Source organism: Artibeus jamaicensis, unplaced genomic scaffold (genome assembly GCF_021234435.1).
Source record: "Artibeus jamaicensis isolate MK-2021 breed Jamaican fruit bat unplaced genomic scaffold, CSHL_Jam_final contig_60, whole genome shotgun sequence".
Taxonomy (NCBI): domain Eukaryota; kingdom Metazoa; phylum Chordata; class Mammalia; order Chiroptera; family Phyllostomidae; genus Artibeus; species Artibeus jamaicensis.
The window spans coordinates 251861-274665 of record NW_026521900.1 but is presented as its reverse complement, the minus strand read 5'-3'; the positions used below and the strand labels follow the sequence as shown (position 1 = coordinate 274665).

At 37.3% G+C, this 22805-nt stretch overlaps 1 protein-coding gene across 1 annotated transcript in view; it reads right to left on the bottom strand.

Annotated features, from left to right (window-relative positions):
- Window positions 1–19828, bottom strand: part of LOC119063653 (cytochrome b-245 heavy chain) — a 33323-nt gene extending 13495 nt beyond the window's left edge. Inside the window, exons 1-7 of the mRNA XM_037165084.2 lie at window positions 19712–19828; window positions 17186–17281; window positions 15689–15799; window positions 9261–9345; window positions 7312–7457; window positions 6234–6424; window positions 122–251 (exon numbers count right to left, since the gene is read on the bottom strand). Coding sequence (XP_037020979.1) covers window positions 122–251; window positions 6234–6424; window positions 7312–7457; window positions 9261–9345; window positions 15689–15799; window positions 17186–17281; window positions 19712–19756 — 804 coding nt within the window. The 5' untranslated portion in view covers window positions 19757–19828. The remainder of the gene's footprint in view (window positions 1–121; window positions 252–6233; window positions 6425–7311; window positions 7458–9260; window positions 9346–15688; window positions 15800–17185; window positions 17282–19711) is intronic.
- Between the last annotated feature and the right edge of the window lie 2977 nt (window positions 19829–22805).

Sequence of the window (22805 nt, the reverse complement as noted above, 5' to 3'; positions counted from 1 at the left end):
TTAGAAAAAAAGTAGATACTTATAACATTCTAGTAATTCTATAACACTTACATGTATTTCTTAGTCACAATTTAAAGATTTTGCTAGTGAAACTGTAATAGCAACAGTGAATTGTTCATACCATAGGTGGGTTCCCATAGAACTCAGGGACTGGGCAGTCCTTTATTTTTCCCCAATCTGAGATTTTGTCGTGGCATACTGTTATATTGTGCTCCTTCAAACTCTTTGGGGTTTGTCCACGTACAATTCGCCTAGGGAAGAAATACAAATGTAGATCATTTAGTGGTAGAAAATTAAGCAATTTTTGACATTCTGGGCATATTTTAAGTATCATAATATGGGTCTTGTACTTTTCACTAAAAAGGTATACCTTATTGCTCCCTCCAAATAAATTAAAGGGAAAGAAAGTATATGATCCTGCCCTGGCTGGTATAGCTCAGTGGATTGAGTGAGGGCCTGCAAACTAAGGATCACGGTTCGATTCCCAGTCAGAGCACATGCCTGGGTTGCAGGCCAGTTCCCAGCAGGGGACACACAAGAAGCAACCATACATTGATATTTCTTTCCCTTTCTCCTTCCCTTCCCCTCTAAAGATAAATAAATAAGCTGGGATGGGAGAAAGAAAGATAAATAAATAAAATCTTTAAAAAGATAAATAAAAGTGCTTAATTTAAAAAAAGAAAGTATATAATCCTCAAAAGTATAACAAAACATGTACAGTGGCACAAATAATATTTAAATATAATTTTATAGAGGAGAAGTTTTGGATAAATACATGGTTTCTTAAAGGGAGCATTTGTGCTCCCGTTTCTAGAATTATTTTCTTTTATAAGCAAACAAAAAGAGAAAAACTGAAAATCTAACAAAGCAACTGCTTGCCCAAACAGTGCTTTTGTGTAAGGACACTCCTACAAGCAAAGACCTTGGCCAGCAGAACATGGGTTAATTTTATTCCCCTTGTATAGTTGACATCCCCTATAATCATACAGTAGCCATGAGGCTTAGTACAAGTGTTTTATTTGTTCTGAAATTATCTAAATTAATCCAAAAGATTGAGATCAATTTAAGAAGACTTAACTTTGTAGAGATTAAGACATTCTCACAGATGTGAACACTAATAGTTTCTCCCTTGAAGTTCTCAAAGCCTATTAACTTCAATAAATACTAATTGAATAACTACTAAAACTTAAGAAAATGTGGATTTAGTGGGATAGATGAAGGGAGACACAAAGTTGAGTAAGAGATGTCCATGACCTCAAGGAACATAGATAGCAAAGTCTTCAGAACATATAATCACATAAAGCACTGGAGGTTCTTTGTAGAAGTTTATTTGGCAGAACTAAAATTTATTGTGCCACTTGATATATTCTGAGAATATTTTAATTCAAGGTAATTAACCATCCATTTCTATTCCTAGGTCTTGGGGAAGATATTACCCTGTATTGAGCATCAGTCATGTGCCAAGCCTGAGAAAAGACACTGTCTACAAATTACCTCATTTAATCCTCATAATGAGCCTGAAAGGTAAGTATTAGTACCCCCATTTCACATATGAGGACAACAAGGCTTAGAGACACTAGGTAACTAAAAGTAGAATGATCTGGTGAAAATAGTTCTGGATCCACATCAGACAGCCTTGGTTTCAAATCCCAGATTAACCCCTTACTGGTTTGGTGAACTTGAACTTCTTTTGAACCTTGGTTTCTTCAGGTGTGAAATAGGTATACCAGTAATCAATTGGCATGATGCATAACGAATGCCAGACACAAAGGAAGCATCCAACAAATGATAACTATTTAAGTTCTTAATACCCAAGTTCACTTGAAGAGGATGTAATTTTAAAAAATCTGATTTTCCCCTCTTGTCAATGCCAGGACCAGAAATCAGAAAGCCTGGACTTTAATCCTAGTTCAATTACTACCTAGCTATGAGACTGTGAACAATTAGACAACTAGTTTAAGTAGCAAATTCTCCTCAAATGCAGAATTGAGTAAATATATCTCCTCTGCCAGTTCCAAGAGAAATGCATATCTATGAAAGTATACAAATGTACAATGGTGAAACTACTAAACAAGAGAAAAGGGACATTCATTTTTTTTCTCTAGGGTTTTCTGAAACAACTGGATCATGATCAAGTCCCATTTAAAGGTACTCAATTGAATTTTGAAGAGCTGAAGTTTAAGGTAGCTATTCCCTCTGCATAATTTAAAAAATGGATGAAATTCATTACAAAAAAGAAAAATATTCCCCTAAAGAACATCTTGCAATATGAACAAGATGTTACAAAATGAGGATTGAAATTACAAAAGAGAAAGAGAAACTGATCATTTAAGATAATCTGGTGATTGAAGTTCTGGTTTTAGGATTCTTTCTTAAGTAATAAAGACCTAATGTGGTTGTTTGGGCACTTCATTTTTAAGGTATTTTTTAATGAGAAATAAAATAAAATTACATGTATTTTAAAAATAAAGATAATTGGCCACTTCCGCCAAGATGGAGGCATAGGTGGAGACGCAGTGCTTACTCACAGCGTCTCCACCTATGGAGGCTTACCCAAGGCTCCGCTCTGCCGTGCTCACTCACAACCAAGTTTAGAGACAACTAAATATTAGCAAAAGAAAACACAGCCGGAACATAGAAAATTGAACTTTTCGGAAGTCTGTTAACAACAAATTCTTCAGCCTGACTGGTAAGGGGCTAAACCAACAGCTGGCAGAGCGCGGTAGCACAGGAAAACTTGGTCAGAGGGACTCAGGAACGTGGAATCCAGGCGCAGGGTTGGCTATAGTGAGAGACCAGTGACCGCGGGGAAACAGTGAGGGAGCAGGGCTGCGGGTTGACTGTGGTCGCGCATTTGTGTGAGGATAGACACGCGAGGGAGTGGGTGATTGGACCGGGACCCAGCGGGTTCCTGCAGCGAGTGGCAGCAGAGGGCACTGCCATTTCCCCGCTCTGACCCCACCTCCACATACAGCGTCACAACCCAGCAACCTGGGAGTCCAAGGCTACGCTCCTCATACTTAACAGGTGCGAACAGACCAAAAAATGGCTCAAGAAGATCTCAAAGCCCCAGAGCCTATAAATCTAAGCAATGAAGAAATAGCAAAACTCTCAGACGCACAGTTTAAAACACTGGTGATCAGGATCCTCACAGAACTGGTTGATTATAGCCACAAATTAGACAAACATATGAAGGCGAAACTAATTGAAATGAATAGAATTGCACAGGAAACCAATAGCGATGAAAAGGAAACTGGGACTCAAATCAATGGAGTGGACCAGAAGGAAGAAAAAAAATGACCAAACAGAAAAGGATGAAGAAACAAGAATTCAAAAAAATGAGGAGAGGCTTAGGAACCTCCTGGACATCTTTAAATGATCCAACATCCGAATTATAGGGATACCAGAAGGAAAAGAAGAACAGCAACAAGTGGAAAACTTATTTGAACAAATAATAAAGGAGAATTTCCCCAATCTGGCAAAGGAAATAGACTTCCTGGAAATCCAGGAAGCTGAGAAAGTCCCAAAGAAGTTGGACCCAAGAAGAAACACACCAAGGCACATCATCATTACATTAGCCAAGATAAAAATGAAGGAGAGAACCCTAGAAGCAGCAAGAGATAAGGGGACAGTCACCTACAAAGGAGTCCCCATCAGACTGTCAGCGGATTTCTCAAAAGAGACCTTACAGTCAAGAAGGGGCTGGAAAGAGGTATTCCAAGTCATGAAATCCAAAGACCTACAACCAAGATTGCTCTATCCAGCAAAACTTTCATTTAGAATGGAAGGACAGATAAAGTGCTTCTCAGATAAGATCAAATTCAAGGAGTTCATCATCACCAAGCCCTTATTATATGAAATGTTAAAGGGAATTACCTCAGAAAAAGAAGTTAAAAAAAAAAAGATGAACAGTGAAAGGACAGCAAACTCACAGTTATTAACAATCACACCTAAAACAAAAGCAAACTAAAAGGACAGCTAGATCAGGAGTGGAAACATAGAAATGAAGATCTCAAGGAGGGTTAGCAACAGAGGAGTGGGAAAAGGAAAAGGAGGGAGAAGGTACAGAAAATAAGTAGCATAGATGGTAGGTAGAAAATGGATAGGGGGGAGGGCAAGAATAGTATGGGAAATATAGAATCTAAAGAACTTGAGACACATGGTCATAAACTAAAGGGGGGGAAATGGTGGGGACAGGGGAGTAGGGTGGAGGGGAATGAAGGGGGGAATAGAACAACTGTAATGGCATAATCAATAAAAAATAAATTTAAAAAAGGATTATCTCCACATTAAAAAAATAAAGATAATTGATTTAGGAGAGTCAAGAGATTATTTTTTTACACAGGACTTTCAGTGCACAGAGAGTATCTGAGTGGTCAGAGTCAGCAAGTTGATCAAGAATGCATACAGTGGTTGCCTAATGATGTTCTCCCCACCCTTCCCCTTTTCAAACTCCCTTAGCCTCATCTAGGCCAACTTGGCTTTGAACGAAGTCATTGAACCTTAAGCATCTACTTCCTCTACCCTTAGTTTTCTGGAGCCCTATTTACACCAGTGGACTTCCCCAAACCTACTTTTATGTGCAGGTGGAATCAACCATTGTTAAACAGTAGATAAAGGAAACCTAGTATTAAAGAGGATTCCCAATAAGGCAAATTCTTCCAACCACATGTTCAGGCACTGTGTCTCTGAGGTGCTTAAACTACTTGGGCTGCAATCCTAGCTATGGCACTTACAAACTGGGTGGCTTGCACTACATATTTTACCTATTTTAGTCTGGTTCCATGTCTACAATTTCCCCAGGAAATGGGGATAGTAAAAGCATCTTTATCTCTTGGGGATTAAAAGAAACATTTCATATCTATAGCAGGCATTTACTAGAGGTTAGCTCTTACCTTTATTATATAAGAATGCTTGAAGGAAATAACCATGTATTTTTCCTTCTATGGTTCCCCACAATGCCTGACATCAGTTCTTATATGTGGGGCAACTTTGCCAGCAAGTACCCCCGTCTGCCACAGATGAAAATAATACTGCCAAGACATAATCTGCTTGGGGAGGAAAGGTGGTCAATCTCTCAGAGGAGAAGGACCAAGAACCTCCTCTTCAATGGCTTTTATTAGGTCATAATACACAGGAATACAGGTACAGCTCATCAATCAATGTTGGACGGCAAGGATCAAACAGTAGATAACATTTCAAGGAAATCTGAGGGCTTAGTCTGAGTCAGTGTCTGTCAGGTAAGGGGGTTGCAGAAACTTTGGGAGACATACTTATTTCCTCTCGGACCCTTATCATATGAATGAAAGCACTCTTAGCAAAGCAGGCTCCACAGGACTTTAGGAATTCTTTCTTATGCCCTATCACTCTAGAACTTGCTCTAGGCAGCAAAGGGCTGCACTGCCTTCCCAGTAATAGGTTTTTAGGCTTAAGTAGATTAGAGCCAGGAAGTGCTTCTCCCAGGTGGAAATGGGGACTCAGGCCATGTCAGAATAGCCAGGGGGCAAGTATCCATCACTCCTTCTTCGCTGCAGCTCCCTGAGTCCTTCCTTGAGGGCCTCCCAAGTGATCGTGTCTGGCTTAGGTTGCCCCTCCTCTGAGGGGTCTTACCAGTCTCTCACTAACTGACCAAGTGTTGGGGACAGAGGATGAAGCAGAAGCAGTGCTGCTGCCAGAGATAAGCTTTGTCTCTTCAGTGGCTGACGGTCCGGAGGTTACTCACTCAGTCTTATCCATGGGGGGCAGTTGCAACTCCTAAAACCAGGCAGAGTGGTTCCCAACACTTATACACAGTAGACAATCAATAAATGATTGGCTTGAATGAAAACTCATTGAACTACAGAAAACTCTTTCAACTGATTATTCATTAACTCTTTTTGTTTGGGATTTTGTCCAATATATTCATGATTAAGCCACAGGAAACATTGCATACATCCAAGACCATATGAGCACTCTCAACATGTTTTATATACTTACAAAGATACTCAAATTTTGATGTATTTTCAAATTTGCTACAAATAGCAGCTTTATGAATAGCTATTAATTGGGTATAAGAAACTAAAGTGCTGCTGAGTGGTTTTTATCACAATGACCTCTGTTGTCCCCTCATATTCCCTCCGAAGACCAGTTGACCACACACAGTCAAGGAAGTCACTGTGCCTGTAACAGCATCATCATACCTAGAAACTGAAGGTGTGACATGAAGTACTTGGCCCTGAAGTTTAAACACTCACTCAGCTCCATGGATGGCGAGACCAATGAAGAAGATCACAAAAAGATGATGTGTGTACCAAAACACTTCAAAGTAAGACCTCCGGATGGTTTTGGTGGAAGAGGTGATAATTAATATGAGGCACAGTGTGATGACAATTCCAGTAATGCCTGCCAACCGAGTCACAGCCACATACAGGCCTCCTGCAGGATTCTATAAAATACAAATACATATACACATTTTTGTAGGCTTTCAAATGCAGGACTAGCTATATATGAAGTGTCCAGAGTATAGGGAAACAGGTATTTTCACTCCCTCTTTACATAATCCTAAACAGCCCTCACAGAGGGATATAGACTTGGAATAGATATTTCTCAATTTCAAAATGTCTTATGTGGTTGAGCTGTCATAAATAATATAAATCAATATACTGAAATAGTTCTAAGGGAGTATCAAATAAAGTAAATCATTCTACAATAAGATGGCCTAAAAGGGGCTCAAGATCTTTCTCCCTTTGATTTGGAAAAGGCCATGGGTGACTGCCACTTCTTTACTTATTAAAGATTTAGTCCCATTCTATTCCCTTGTGTCTTCTGGAAAGAAATTTACATACACAATCATAGAAGTATACCCACCTTCTGACTATGCCTGATCCAGAACAAATTCTTGCTTCCTTAAGCTCCTCCCATATCATTTAACACAATTCCAGGTCCTATAACAAGCCTTTCTTAACATCCTTCTGAGATCCCTCAGACTTCCTCATGGTGCGTGGTCTCTTTTGCTGCAGTAAGTAATAACTCATGTGTATTCCTGGCTTTCTGTTGGGCCTTGCCATGGGTGAGCTTGAGTTACTCCAGGCTCCACCCACACATTCTTACAGGTAAACTTAAGGAACTGAAAAATATCTAATGACCTTCCACACATGGGTTCAGGAATGTGGTAGATACTTTCTCTGTACCCACTTTCTTAGAACCTACAAACTTGGTCCTCTGATAGTCAACTTTTGTGGTTCTGGCCAAGTGAAGTCCTTAACTCATTAAAATCTAGTCCTCAGTTTCAATGGCCTATGGAACATAAGAATCAGGAAACAAGAGGCTTACCGGGATTCTCTCTCGAGCAAAATTGAGGTAAGTTTCCTCAGGCTTATCTCCAATGTCAGACAGCGCTATCGAGTAAGAATCAGAATTGTTGACTCTGGCATTCACACACCACTCCACATTAAATAGATGTGCAATGGTGTGAATCGCTAAAGAGGGCAGAGAAGAAAAACAAAGAGGGTGAGGGGTATGAACAATTTTATTGTAGACTGAGTTTGCTTATAGCCCCAGACTCCATGATAGGTTACACAGAAACACAGGAATGGGCCAGGACACTGATAAACAAAAACTAGGTCTCCAGTACCAGAGAGGTAAGCAATTCTAGTGGGTAAGCTATTCTCTAGTTGTGTGAACGTAGGCAAATCATTTAAATTCTCTGGCCTTGATTTCCTAATTTGCAAAATAAAGGTATTGAACTAAATGATCCTAAAGACCTAACCAAGTTCTAAGATTCTACAAAAAACTTAAATCTCTAAGGATATTGAGATACCCTCTCATTGTATTTCTTCCTCTGATATACTTATGTTCAAACATAAAGACTCTCATGTAACATATGCCTTTGTTTGTTCCGTTTACCTGTCTGATATAACTCCAGAGAGAGAGATGACAATGTTACATTGAACTGATACAAACCAATAGCCATAAAAATGAATCTCTTTTTTAAAAAATAATACATTCTTTACTTAACGAGCAGGACTTACTACATGCCAAGCAGTGCTTTAAGTGCTTTATAATTACTTAATCTTTATGAGTAAATGATTTAAATAATATTTTCATCTTATCTTACAGATGAGGAAGTTGAAGCACAGATTGCTTTAAAATTTTGTCCAAGGTCATCAAGCTAATAAGTACCAGGGTTAAGAATCAAATCCAGGCAGTTTGGCCCACAAATCTGTGCTGTTAACCATTACACTATGTTGCTTCCTAACAAGATGTTATGATACATTTCGGTTTTGAAACATTTTATTTTCCACAGCTCAGAAAGCCTGCATGATCCCAGTTGAACATCTGCAATCTAAGCCTGTTTTACTCAGGGACAAACGCCTTAAAGGCACAGTAAAAATCTCATTTTTTTCATCATTGTGTATGTGTGCATGCCTCTTGTCTGGCACATCAATTATTTATTAAGTGACCTAGTGGAGATTTGATAAGGGTTCCAGATACATCCTTTCCTTTCTGTTTTTTAGCAGTGTTTAATTAAGGTATAATTGACTTACATAAGTTTCAGGTGTGTAACATAATGATTTGATAGTTGTATATATTGCAAAAGTATCCATCACCACACATCATTACAGAAGTATTTCCTAGTTATGGGAACTTTAAAGAACTACTCTCTTAGCAACTTTCAAATAGAGTATGAAATATAGTTTTATTAACTATAGTTGCCATGCCAGATATAACCCTTCTTGTGCCAACACCACCACCTTAATAGTTGCAATAGTAACACATTATATATATATATGTGTGTGTGTGTATATTATATATGTGTGTGTATATATATATAAACAATAATAATAAATAAAGTGTTCAGCTGACAAACTCTATTTTAAGGGGTTGTTATAAGCTGTGGCCCCTCTAAGGGTACTACAAGAAAGTCAGGACTCTATATGTTCAAAGAAAAAAAAATTTAATGAGTGAATAAAAGATCTCATATGTGAACTGACAAACATATTTGATAATAAAAACGGTGAAAAGAGGTGAAGACACTGGGATTTTATTAGAAGAGCCCAAGATAAAAAAGTATTAATACCTGAAGGAATAAATCGTAATATTGGGATGGCAGAAAGAGAGGTAAATATTTTTAACAGAACTCATTAAAAAATACAATATATCTAATCATTACTTAATATGCTTATGAAAGTTGACCTCTTATTTTTAAAAGTATATAATAATAGAGGGAACTCTCTGCTTCCAATTTTTCTTTGCAGTCTCAAATAGCTTAATAAACCTACCAGTGTGAAGTGCAATCATCCATGCCACCATTTTATGAAAGGTGAGGTTCCTATCCAGTTGTCTTCGAATTCTTGTTGAGCAACACTTTGGATTAAGAATAATGAAATAGTAACTGTTAATAAGGTTTTCTCTGTTCCAGGCATTAGGTACAAGCACCTTAATTAATCCTCACAACCATCCGAAAAAACTATTTCATTCTACCCATTTGACAGATGAGAAAACTGAGGCTCATATTGATGCAGTCATCTTCCCAATGTTAAAGGGCTAAGAAATGGCATAGCCGGATCAACCAGTATATTTTATGTCCCTGTACTAGTGACCTAAAAAGTCTCTCCAGAAATTTATTGGTTAATTGTATAAAATATGAATTTGGACAGAAAACATCTAATTACATAATATCTAGTTCAGATTAATTTATTATAAACAGAGGCTATAGAAATTAACAAAGGACTGGCCTGCCCTCAAAGACCTGACAGTCTAATGGGGACACAGACAAGTGAACAGTTCTACAAGTGAGTAGTTTTAGAACAACACCTGTATAGGATGTACACTATGGGAGGAGAATAAAATAGTTCACTTGTCTATGTTGATGGAGACAACATCACAAGGTACATCATTAACCAAATAATAATAGCACAAAAATCAACAGGTAATATTTACAAAGAGATTATGCAAAATGCTGCTTTAATTGTTATACATGCATTGACTCATTTCATTTTTACATCATTCCTATTAGGGAGGTACCATGATTATTACTACATAACAGGTGAGAAAACAAAGGTATAGAGAGGTTACCTTGCCTTAGGTCACATAGTTAATAAGTGGCAGTGCTGGTATTTAAACTAAGATTGTCTGATGCCAAAGATATCAATAGTCTGATATTTCATAACTTATATGATTACTTTGACATTAAAAACAGTATTTTGCTCAATGCATTAGTGTAACTGTCCTCACAACATATGTAAGAAGATGTGGGTTTGAACCTGGACTCAGAACCTGGTTTATAGTTTAATCGGAGCTTTCCCCTCTTGAAAACTGGTCAAATGCTCCCTCTGGCTGCTTTGTGCCTGAGACTAGATGTACTGCCATAGAGATTCAGAGAACTTTTAAGGAGAGCTGAGTGAAGTGCCAGTCTACCCTCCACCCCTTAAAAAAACACCTTAGGTATTATAAATACCTAATTCTAAACATATTCAATTTAAGTATAGGTGTGTTTAATACTTGGCTTACTTATTTTTAATAACATGATTTTATAGAAAATATATAACTGTATGAAAAACTGTGCTTACTCCACTATCTCTCAGTTAGCTATATCTAGGGAGGGCAGGCTGCTTAGACCAGGACAGCAGATTCCTAGAACTGTAGAAATACTACTAAGTAAGACATTGAGGATTTCAGAAAAAGGAAAAAAGAATTATCCTTCTGTGACCCAGGCAGATTACCCATAATCATTACTTCATTTAATACAATAACCTAAATACTATTGTCCTCATTTTATAGAAAACAAAACTAAAGCTAACACTTATATTACTTGGATCCAAGTATATTTGTCTTTAAGGTTCATGCCTTTTCCACCAAACCAAATGTAAAAATATAGGCATTATTAGTCTACCTGTCTGAAAAACCAAAACCAAGGTTTTAAGCGTAAGTATACTCTATCTGGAAGGTGATCACACAAAACAAGGTTAGGGAAAGTAAGGCTAGGAAAGGAAGGAAATCTATAAAGGGTGTGTTATATCAACTATCACTATCATATCATATATCAGTGCACTCTCTGATCAGAGACTGTGTAGAACATGTCCCAGAGTTTTGCATTCTGTTTTATTTTTCCTGAGGGACTAGGAAGCTTGATACTCATCTATCAACTTCCATCTATCACTGGCTGAGGGCTGTACTCAGAGCATCAGCACCCTGGCAATTCATCCCCTGTCCCAGGGGATGGCTGAAAGAAAATTGTCAGGCAGAGAATGACTGGGGCTTCCAGAAGGCAGTTGCCCATGTACTGGAACTGTCAGTGTGGAGGTAATATGGGTGGGCACCAATGGCACCTGCTACAATGAAGTGACCATCCATGGAGTTCAGCAGTGACCCATGCTCTCAAAACAAGGGTTTCCTGTTTGAAATCACTTATTTTACATACCTGTTGGTAAAAAAAAAAAAGACTGTCCTTGTTTTCTTAAATAACCTCATTGTCTTTTGTATTTATTTAAACTTCTTGCTTTGTTTTACTACTTTATATTCTCTACACTTCTAAGGAAATATTTTTCCTATTTCCCAATTGTTTCTTAGAGTTCTTGTGGTAATTAGAAGTCTCAGATGACCCAATAACCTTATATAATCTCCTCTCCTTCAGTGTGAGTGGTACCTGACCTATGAATATGATGGAATGTCACTCCTGTGATTTTCTTGCTTTACGTGGCAAATGGAACTTCACAGAGATAAAGTCATCAATTGGCATTATGAGAGATTATCTGGGTGGGCCCGACTAAATCACAAAAGCCCTTCAAATCTGGGTCTATAAATTAGAGTTGGAAGAAATCAGAGATTAGAGGCTTGAGAGCGGCTTCATGCAGATGACTTGAAGATGGAGGGGACTATTACCAAGCAAGGACTTGTTACTCAATGTGCAAAGAAGTTAATACTATGGCATTGGCTTTTGAGAAAAGGCTTTTATCTTCGGGTCAACTGGCAAGGAGACAGGAGGCAAGGCTCAAATCTGGCTCCCCAATGCAGGGCTCAGGGTGGGATTTTAAGGAGTTTCAGCACCAGATCTTAGACAATAGACCCTTCACGTCTGTACTCAGGTTCCTGTCATGTCTTGGTTCTTTGTTTCCATGTCAGGGTTGGGGGAGGGGGACAGTTAAAGATTCCCAAGTGCAACTTGTGAATGGTGTTCACAAGTATTATTCATAAGTAGTGTGAACTTTGGTTCCAGGTCTTGTTAGAGACAGGACAGGACCAGTTTGAACTGGATCTGCAGTTACAGGGCCACATGACAAGGAATGCAGAGAATCTAGGATCCAAGAGCAGCCCCTAGATGACCATTAGCAAGTAGACAGGTACCTCAGTCCTACAACTACAAGGAACTGAGTTTTACTAAGAAGAGTGAGCCAAGAAGAACATTTTTACCGAGTTTTCATATGCGAATTTGGCCCACTTGACACCTGGATACCCAACTACCAATGCTGAATGTCCGACCTGCAGAACTGTGAGCTAAAAAATTGGGGTTGTTTTAAGCCATTGAATTTGTGGAAATTTATTACACAGTAATAGATAATTAATACAGTCATTAGTGGAGGTTGGAACATAATTGAAGTGCTATGAACAAGAGAATAAAATAATAGGGTCAGAAAGCAGCACTGAATTATACTTCAGAGAGCAACTTTGCCATGAGATATACCTGTGTTGCATCCTGACCCTACCACCTAGGTGTGAGATGTTGAACAATTTACCCAGTTTCCAGTTTCTTTACCTATATACTTATCATAGTTCTTTCCTCTTAGGTCTGTTTCATAGATTCATTGAGAAGTGTTTAATAAATATTTGATTTTATTGCATCATTATTAAACTCATTTAATATGGCTTGGCTCCTCAGCTAGAAGGTAAACTTCCTGTCTGCATAGCAATATATAATGTACTTTAAAAAATTATTTAATAATAATTTATTTAAATGAATTACATTTTCACTATCTTAGAATCTAAGGTGATTATTCTAAACCTACAGAGATGTATTCACCCACATAGCTACACTTGCCACACTGTTTTCTTTTCCACATCCTGACAAATGATTTTGAAACTCTGGGGATTTCTGTATGCTAAATCCTATCCTTCCTCATTTTTCTCAACAAAGCAGGCTGAGTCTTTACCCCTATTTTTCCTGGGGTTGGCCAAACTTTCATCTTTCTTTCTCCAGGAAACCAGAAGGATTATGAAGCAAAGTCTAAATGATTGAAACCATTAGAAACTGAACAGAAGTTCTGTGACTGTTTAGTTTGCATAGTGTTCTACTAATGAACCCTTGAAGTTACAATGTCCTTGTCATTTTTAGCATAGATTATTCAGCATTCTCAAACATCCATATATATGATGAACTTCCTAAGACCATAATATCACAATAGGACAGTTTTGAGTTTAGGTGGCATGTAGGAAAGTGAATAGGCTCTGGGGGCACAATGACTTTTGTTTGGATCACAATACTCCCATTTAATTTCATCTTCATCTCACTGGCCTGATAGCCAAATTTCATGAGGTGAGGTTCATGAAGACTCAGTAAGTGACAACTATTATGATTTCCAACATTAGTCACAACATGCTCACTCACTTTAATCCCTATCAGAAAACTCAGTTTCATTTGAAAAATTTACATATTAGTCTGGAAAACCCAGAAGGAGGGATACACCCCATCTGTAAAACAATGTTGCTTGCTGCTAGTTTTAAAAAATACATATATTTACATACAGGTATTTCTGGTTTCAGACCTGAGCTTCACTGAAATTTGAAGAGAAGCTTCATTTCATCCCTGTCTTTAGAGACTTTCATGAGGATTTTTCCTCCTGGGACACAGGAAGCCTAAAATCAGTCATTACAACAGGCACTACTCATGGGGTATGGCAGCTCAACGGCAGTGCAATCTGTGCCTGTGGGGTAATGAGGATTTCCTAATGGGCCATTCTGTTGAAAACACTGCCTATTTCTCAGGGCTTACTTCCTCTAAATACACAGTATTTGAATAGGGAAGGGGGGAGGAATACAAATGAATCATGTCTCTGTAAAAACAAAATGCTACAGAGCATGAACTTCATTTAGCAAATGTCCACTGGGTACCTGTGGTATATCAGATATTATACTTTGCAAGTGGCTCATTAATAAAGCTTTTAAGCAAATGAAAGTTTACCTTTGTGGTTTCTTGAGTTGAAAGATTATTTGGAAATCTTTGTAATCAATGTCTACTGTTACTTGTACTCTGCTAATTCTATATTAGTAAATCAAGTATTGCATTGTTCTTAAAAAAATTCCCCTTAGGATCAATGCAATTTAGTATGACTAAGAAAAATGAGACAGATTTCAAAGCAACTTATCCTTGTTACTGATAGTTTAGACCACTTCTTTGCTTTCTCAAAATATTCTGTGATTGCCAAATCAGGTATTACCTCCTCGGCTATACTTTCAAGGCCCTAGTTTACCAGCAAAGCTCAGCCTCCACTCAGCCTTATCTCAGGTATCTGTCTTTTACATTACCTACTTTCCAATCAAAATAGATTGTTTACTGCTGTATTCTAGAAATTATCTCAACTTAATAGGTCATTTTTAAAAGCTAGTTAATATTTAAAACATACATTTTATTAAGAGAGAAAGAAGAGGCTACCAGACACCAATGAGCTAGTGGAAGAGGTCCCACCATGTATCAATCTCTGACTTTGGAAGAGCTATTCTGGTGTGGTTAGGAGTGGCAAAAAAAGTCCAAAGGGGAGCCAGAAGTCATGCTTATTCAGGACTTTTAAGAATATGATTTTTCGTCATTTCCTGTGCTTTTGCCCATGCCATGTTCTCCAGGTAGAATGTTTTTCTCTCTCATTTACACTTCCTAAAGGGTTATTTTATCCTTATATACTCATATCTTATGCCACCTTCTCCAAGAAGCCTTTGTTCATCCTCTGCACACCTGATATAACTTCCCCTCCTTTGATTCACTATAGCTCCTTATTCATATCATAATGTTTGTGGAACCCATTTATTTGAGTACCATGTGTAGATACTAACTTCCATGTTTCTCATCTTTGTATAATATTAATAAGAAATTTGTATATCATTTTACAGGTTACAAAAGTACTTCTACATATTTTTCCTTCTAGCATAGTACATTCCAGAGCTCAAGAAATTGCTGAATTGAGAGTGAAAGGAGTCCTGGGCAATTGGAAAGCTCTGAACTCCTCAATTCCTCAGGCCTAACACTTCTTAATCACATTCATTATAGTGTGACCTGTTGCCCATTGCTTCCATCTGTTTGGGATGTTATGTGCAAAAGAGATTTTCTCTGACTTAAACATTTTGAAAAACATAGCACTGTAAGATTAATTTCCAAATTTCATGTCAGTCTCATAAAGCCCTGTTTATATACACATATATGCATATTACATTTTGTATGTCTGTGTGTGTGCATGCACCTGGGCTTTATTGTTATTATTAAAGTGTAGATTGATTGGTTGTTATTTTTAATGCCTGTTTCAAGTTAAATGGTTGTCCCAGGGAGATTCATCAACAAATTATATAGAAGCAAACTACAGAATCAAGCATGGCTTGGCTCATGAATATTCTACAGATGCTGAAATTCTCACAAACCATTGTTTTCTTTTTCTAAGAAAGGACAATTAGCTTGATAGCCTTTCAAACTTTGAGGAACTCAAATTTTGTACATGTTTGTTCTTACCGCACTGGAACCCCTGAGGAAAGAGAGCAGATTTCGACATACTGGCAACAGTATCAGCATGCAGTTGAAATTCAGGCAGGCTGCAGGGGCCCTGGCCAATGCCAGTGCTCGCTAGAAGAAACAGAAGAGGGAGTAGGGTGATGCCTGTCAGCACAGAACTCCTCACCCATTTCCCCAAGGTTCCCAACATAAGGCTCACACACCAGAGACATCAAGTTGTCTGGAAAAGAAGATCCTACTGGGCCAAGGGTTTATACTTTAGGATGTGCTGGGACATTTTGTTTTAATCTGGGCCTTACCCCCGACCCCAATATTTTTAATGAAAATTTTCAAACATAAAGAGAATTTTAAATCATTTCATATTAAATATTATTTATTCATCTCCCTGATTCCATCTTTTGCATTTTACTATGCTGCTTTATCCCATATCTACCCATCTATTCATCAATCTACGCATCACTCTGTCTATCCATCAACACATCTTACTTTTGATGCACTTCAAGTAAACTGCAGACATCAGTTTGCTTCTCCCTAAATACTTAGACATGCATATAATTAACCCCAGTTCAGTATAAAAACTGGGGTTTTTGAAGAAAGTTTTCTTAGCACTCAGACTGACCTTAAACCTAAATTGTTGGTATGGTATAATGCTTTGGTATTATAATTGTTCCTTGAAATACCTAAGGAAGTTGCATATTTTGGAGGAGAAAAACAATAGGAAATCATCCTTCTCAGCATCAAACTGAATAGGTTAACAACAACCATAATAATATGATATAATATAATGATATAATTATTTATATACATGATTTATACTGTAATTATAATAATAATTATTATTAAGTAATGAATGCATGGTTTCAGCATGATGTAGCAAATAATATCTTCTGAGGGGTAGCTATAGTTGTAATTATTTTCACCTTTAATGAAGAAGAGAACTCACCTGGGAGTTCATCAAAACTGAGAATGGCTAATGTACCCAAGGAAAGTTGGGGACCTTCACTCTGCTAGCCTAATCAATGAATGTAACTCTTGGGCAAACCCCTCAAAGATTCCATCCATAGGAAGAGGCTTATTTCCTGAAAATCATTTCATAACATGCCACTAGGAGCAGGGTCCTCCATGCACAAAAGTGGTAGGAATCAGATGATTTAGAGAATGTGAAAAGTCTCACTCGTCCTAACTGTATGATACCTGGATACATCTCTCCAACCTACCCTTCAATTCCAGAGCATTAGATTTCTTCTTTAAGCTAAATGCTTGTCCAGTGCTTTTTGGGAGGGAAGGGGTGCTGCTCGGACCCCTGCCATACTTTTGTTTTTCCTATACTAAAAGACCTAAAGACTCTTGTCTGGGGGTTGCAATGGAGGGAATGAGACTGATGGCACTATTTGGGTTGGTCAGAATACTTACTGAAAATGCTAAAAGAAATGTGAACATGAATATTTGATTAAAATATGAGCCACCTCAATTGCATGAGGTGGAACTTGTACTTACCCCAAGAAGTTTTCGGGTGTAAAAGAACTTAGGTGGAATATCATAAACCTGGTAGTACCAGACAAAGAGGAAGACATTCAACCCCAGCCATACCAGCTGCAGAAACAGAAAGAGTTGCATGAAATTTTCACATTTCAACAGCTGGATTTCACACAAGACTGGTGTCAGACCAGGCTTAGTACTTCCCCAAGTCCAGCCTTTGAAAACAGGTGGTTACAAAGATGGGTGTAACCATTTTACAGCCAGCTCTTTCCTAGAGCAGTGACACTATTCTGTAATTAAGCTTTACAACCTGTGTCATTCCACAGGATTGTTTTACTACTTGGCCACTATGCCAAGTTATTATTAGTCTATCTCCCCTTCTTTCTTCTCCTCCTCTTTTTTCTTAATGTTATATAGATGATAGCATGTAACTCTTCCTAAAAAGAGAAGGGAAAGGAATATGTTGTTATGTTGTCCTCCGTACCTGTAAGACTTTATGCTCTACTCTCACAGGTGCCAATCAACCCCCTCCACCACACCATTCAACCATAACTAGTGGGAATCTCATCAGGTAAAATGTCAAGCCTTTAATCCAGAGATTTTCAACCAGTGTGCCTCGAGAATTTTTAAAACATGCAATACTTAACTATTTAGTCAGGGGCATTGACCTCTTTTCCCTTAGATTGTCAAATAAAAAGACATCAGCCCTGGCTGGTGTGGCTCAGTGGATTGAGCACCAGCCAGATAACCAAAAGGTCACCAGTTCAATTCCCAATTAGGGCTTGCCTGGGTTGTGAGCCAGGTCCCCAGTATGGGGCACATGAGAGGCAACCACACACTGGTGTTTCTCTCCCTCTCTCTCTAAAAATAAATAAATAAAATATTTTTTAAAAAACTTTAAAAAAAGACAACAGCCAACACAACAATACCTATCTGGTGTGAATGAATCAAAATTATACCTTTTTTGTCTTATTGGCAAAAAAGCATAATATATTTATGGGCATGCTGCAGAATTACAGTGATTAGCTTATGTGTGCCATGAGATAAAAAAGGTTAAAAATTGCTGCTTTAGTTCTATTTGGTAAGTTTTGCTTACCATTTGAAAGAGTATTATTGAGCTTGAATGAGGGTGTGAGGGGCAGGAGATTTTTTTTAAAAAATAGACCCTTCTAGATTGTGACTGCTTATTTAATCTGAAGCACTGACTACATCAATCAGTGACACTGCCCAGTCCTCTACCTTTAGCTCCATAGTAATCTTTTTTAACTGTGCTTTGAAGCTATTAAATGTCCATAGACACTTGAGAACAGTCTCTCTTTAAAAAGAAGGTACTTCTCTATTTCCTACCCTTGTCATTCTTACTCTTGCTTTTCAAGCTGTGCCTTCACTTTCAAATATGTGAGTGTATAATTTAGAAGGAAGTCATTTCCTGGGGAACACTGTGTTAATATCTAAAAGTATAATTTGAACTTGCTTTCTGTAGGAGCAACGTGTTCATAAAATGGTGATAATTCAAGTTAACAGCTCTAAGTCCTCAGAAGAATTCTATATACATTAGAATGTTGGCTTGGCATATTTTTAAAATGACAAAATATGTGTTGTTTCAAATAGAATTTTGCCATCAATTTCTCTCTATCTTAAAAACTCAAAGACTCAATATTTATTTCATGATAAATTCTTTCAAAAGTTCAATTTATGAATTCTCTTTAACATCTGTATAATGCTCTAATTGGATATCTGGAAAGGCTAGTTATAAGTCACATTTCTATCTTCCCAATTGCCCATGATTGCTTTGCTGAGAGCAGCATCATAAAATAATAGTTGATCTTTGTTATGTTAAAAACTAAAGAAATCAAGTTATCTATTTGAAAATTAGCTATATCTTTACTTACACAAATTGTTTCTCAAGATAAATTAAATTGATTTATATATAGTGATATATAATATCTATTAATATATACTATATGTGAGTCTAGATATCTAATTTCTATTATTTTCCCTTGAATTTTTATAAACCTTATAAATAACTCAATTTACCTCAGAGATAAGAAGGCACTTTAAAACAAAAAGAACAGCAATCCTTTTTGTGTAATTACTGAAATAAAAGTTAATTTCCCACACATGTGGTATTGTTGTGCTTGTTATTTGGAAAATCATATAAAATTTCAATTGCACATTTTTAAAGTGGTATAAACACATTAAAAGTAGAAATCTGTCTTGGAGTAAACATTAATAAACAACTCAGACTCAGTGATCATTAGCATGAAATATCTTCTGCTCCCTCTGTAAAATGCTGGATAATTTAGTACTCCTAAAATTCAAAAAATAAACCAAGCAAAAGCCCATAGTTACATTCTTCCAAAAGTCAGTTTGGAAGAATGGACTTAGTCGACTCACAAATGAATACATGTTAACACAGGAAATAAGTTTCAATAAATATTATCAAAGAAATAAAATGAACAAACAAAAAAGCTTTGATCTATTTAGTTCCCAAGAAGCTAGATCAGTCAGAAAATTCAAAATGTATCTCTTATGGGTACTTACAATGACAAAGATGGAGAGTCCCTCATTCACAGCCCAGTTCCCCATGGTGGCAAAGATTTGCTGTCTCGTGTCTGCCTCTCTTTTCTGCTATGCTTCTTCTGCCCATGAGGAAATGAAAACAGCCCCTTGGGGCAATCTGTTTCCTTTTCTACTATCAGAAATTAGCTAATCATTGGTCAACTGAAAAGTTTGTTTTCATAAAAAAAATCAATCTTTGAACCACAAAAAATTACAGAAAAAGAGTCTGTAATGATCTAATCACAACTAAATATAGTGGGAAATAAATGAAACTTATTTCTGCCACTGAGAGACAAATAACAGTGTAATTCATGGGATGTATTTATACATTGAATTAACGTTTTGACTAATCTGTTATGAATTAGAATTTTTTTCAAAAAGTCACCCAATTAGCCATGTCTTCATGCTGGGTGAACAACATTGCATAGGTGTGATATACTTTGACAGGCTGGAGCAGCAATTTCAGTTGTGTTGAGAAAATCATAACAATATTTTATAATAATAATAATAACAATGATTGTCAATATTTATAGAATGCTTACATTGTGCTAATTTTATAAGATATGTATGTGTATATGTACACACATATACGTATAGAGGCACACATATATATGTGTATATTGATATACACAAAGACACACATATGTAAACTCAGTATGTGTAATTCATTTGATTATAGCAATTCAACCTATATAATGTAGGTTCTATTATTATGATTATATTTCCAGATGAGGAACCTGAGGCTCAGAGCAGTTTAGTTGGCAAAAGTCAGGCAGTTTAAAAATAGTGGAGCTAGGATTAGAAACACAAAGAATTTGGCTATACTTTAACCATGTAACCAGAAAAAAAGCCTGACTATGTCAACCCCATCCAAAATCACTCCAAATACAAGTATAGGAAATGAAAATATAACAAATATACCAAAATGTTAAGATGATTATATTATTTCCAGGCAGGTATGACATCCTTTAGGCCAAGTATGTAAACAGGGTCAGAACAAAAGTAGGTCAGATGTGGTAGATGCCAAAATCTAGATTTAGCAGTTTTCCTGACTACTACCCAGTATTCAGAATATGAAAGGAATGGATCGCAGGATGGCAACCCCACTATGAGATCAAACTTGACTAATTGCACAAGGGTGATTGTACAACAGCTATACTTACTAGAGAGGTAAGAGAAGAAATTGGAGGAACAAAGGGGAATGAAAAAAGTAAAAAAGAGGACAAGAGGCATGAACTCTTTTGGTTGTTGTCTATGAACAACTTGGGACAGCCTCCAGAATTATGACAATTGGCAAAAAATATTATTTTTCATTTTTTAGTATTTACTTTTACTTTAATATTTTAATGTTGTTTTATTTTAATTTCATCTTTATTGTATTTTTCATTATCTTTTAGTCCCCTTATACCTTTCTCCCTTCAGAATCACCACAGTGTTGTCCACGTCCATGAGTCTTTTTTCCTTTTGCTCAATCCCTCTACCTCCTCACATCCACCCTCTCTTAGCTGTCATCTACTCTCTACTTATGAGGCAATCTCTATTTTCCTTGTTAGTTCAGTTTGCTCATTAGATTCCACATATGAGTGAGATCATATGGTATTTCTTTTTCTAAGACTGGCTTATTTCACTTAGTATAATGTTCTCCAGGTCCATTCATGCTATCACAAAGGGTAAGGTTTCCTTTTTTTTTTTTTTACAGCCAAGTAGTATTCCATTGTGTAAATGTCCTATAGTTGTTTTATCCACTGATCTACTGATGGACACTTCGGCTGCTTCCATATCTTGGTAATCGTAAATAATGCTGCAATGAACATAGGGGTGCTTATGTTCTTACAGATTAGTGTTTTGAATTTCTTCAGATACAGTCACAGAGGTGGGATAACTGGGTCATAAGGCAGTTCCATTTTTAATTTTTTGAGGTTTCTCCATATTGCTTTCCACAGTGGCTGCACCAGTCTGCATTCCCACCAATTGCACAAAAGTGTTCCCATTTCTCCTCATCCTCACCAGCTCTTGTTGTTCGTTGATGGTAGCCATTATGACAGATATGAGATGATATCTCATACTCAACTATGATCTTCTCCATTGCTCTTGGATAATTTGTAATCCACATAAAGGACCATTGGCTTCATGGTTCCATTCCACACAGATGAATGTGTGTTTCAAAGGAACACTGTGTGTTCACAGTCAAAACACATGCCAGTTATTTGTGTCTGCTTTGAGATATATTCCCCACCCTTTCCTTGCTTTGCTCTAGTTCAGAGAAAATTGTATTTGCCAGACACCTAAGGCTCTGGCTTCTTGTATGTTCAGCCTAAGTGGAGGATGAGAAACAGAAGAGAAGCCAGAGTGTTTCTTCCCTGGCTTTCTGCTTCAAGTGACATCTCTGGAGTGGCTGCATTTTCACTGAGGCTCCAGCTCCCACCAGTCAGCCTTTGTCTCTGTAGTATGAGCTCCTGCTGACCATCATCTTTGTAGTTCTAGCTCCTGCCAGATGGTACTGGCTTCTGGGATTGAACAAGATTGTAACCACTTCCTGTAGTCGTTAATATTTATGTTGCCTCTACACCCATGTTGGGATTTTCCACTTTCCCATCAACCATGTAACAATTCCTCACATGAAATTTCCTCTGTTGAAATATGGTGGCTTCTGTTTTCTGACTGCACTTTGCTTGAAACAAAAAGTAATTCAGATATGTACTAATTTTCTCATGTAATTAAAGAAGTGGAAATAAGCCAGGCAGTGAAAGACAAATACCATATGATCTCACCTTTAACAGGAACCTAAACAACAAAATGAATAAGCAAAAAAATATAACCAAAGACACTGAAATACAGAACAGTCTGACAGTGTCCAGAGGGGAAATTGGAGGGAATTTCAGGAGACTTTCAGGGGAGAGGGGGAAGGGTTTACAGGAACAAGTATAAAGGACACATGGAAAACAACTAAGGGGTGGAAATGGGAGGGAGGTGGGGAACACTGAGGGGGTGAGCTGGGATGGGAGTCAAAGACAGAAAACTGTACTTGAAAAACAATTAAAATAAATAAATAAATTTTAAAGCTTAAAAAAAGTTT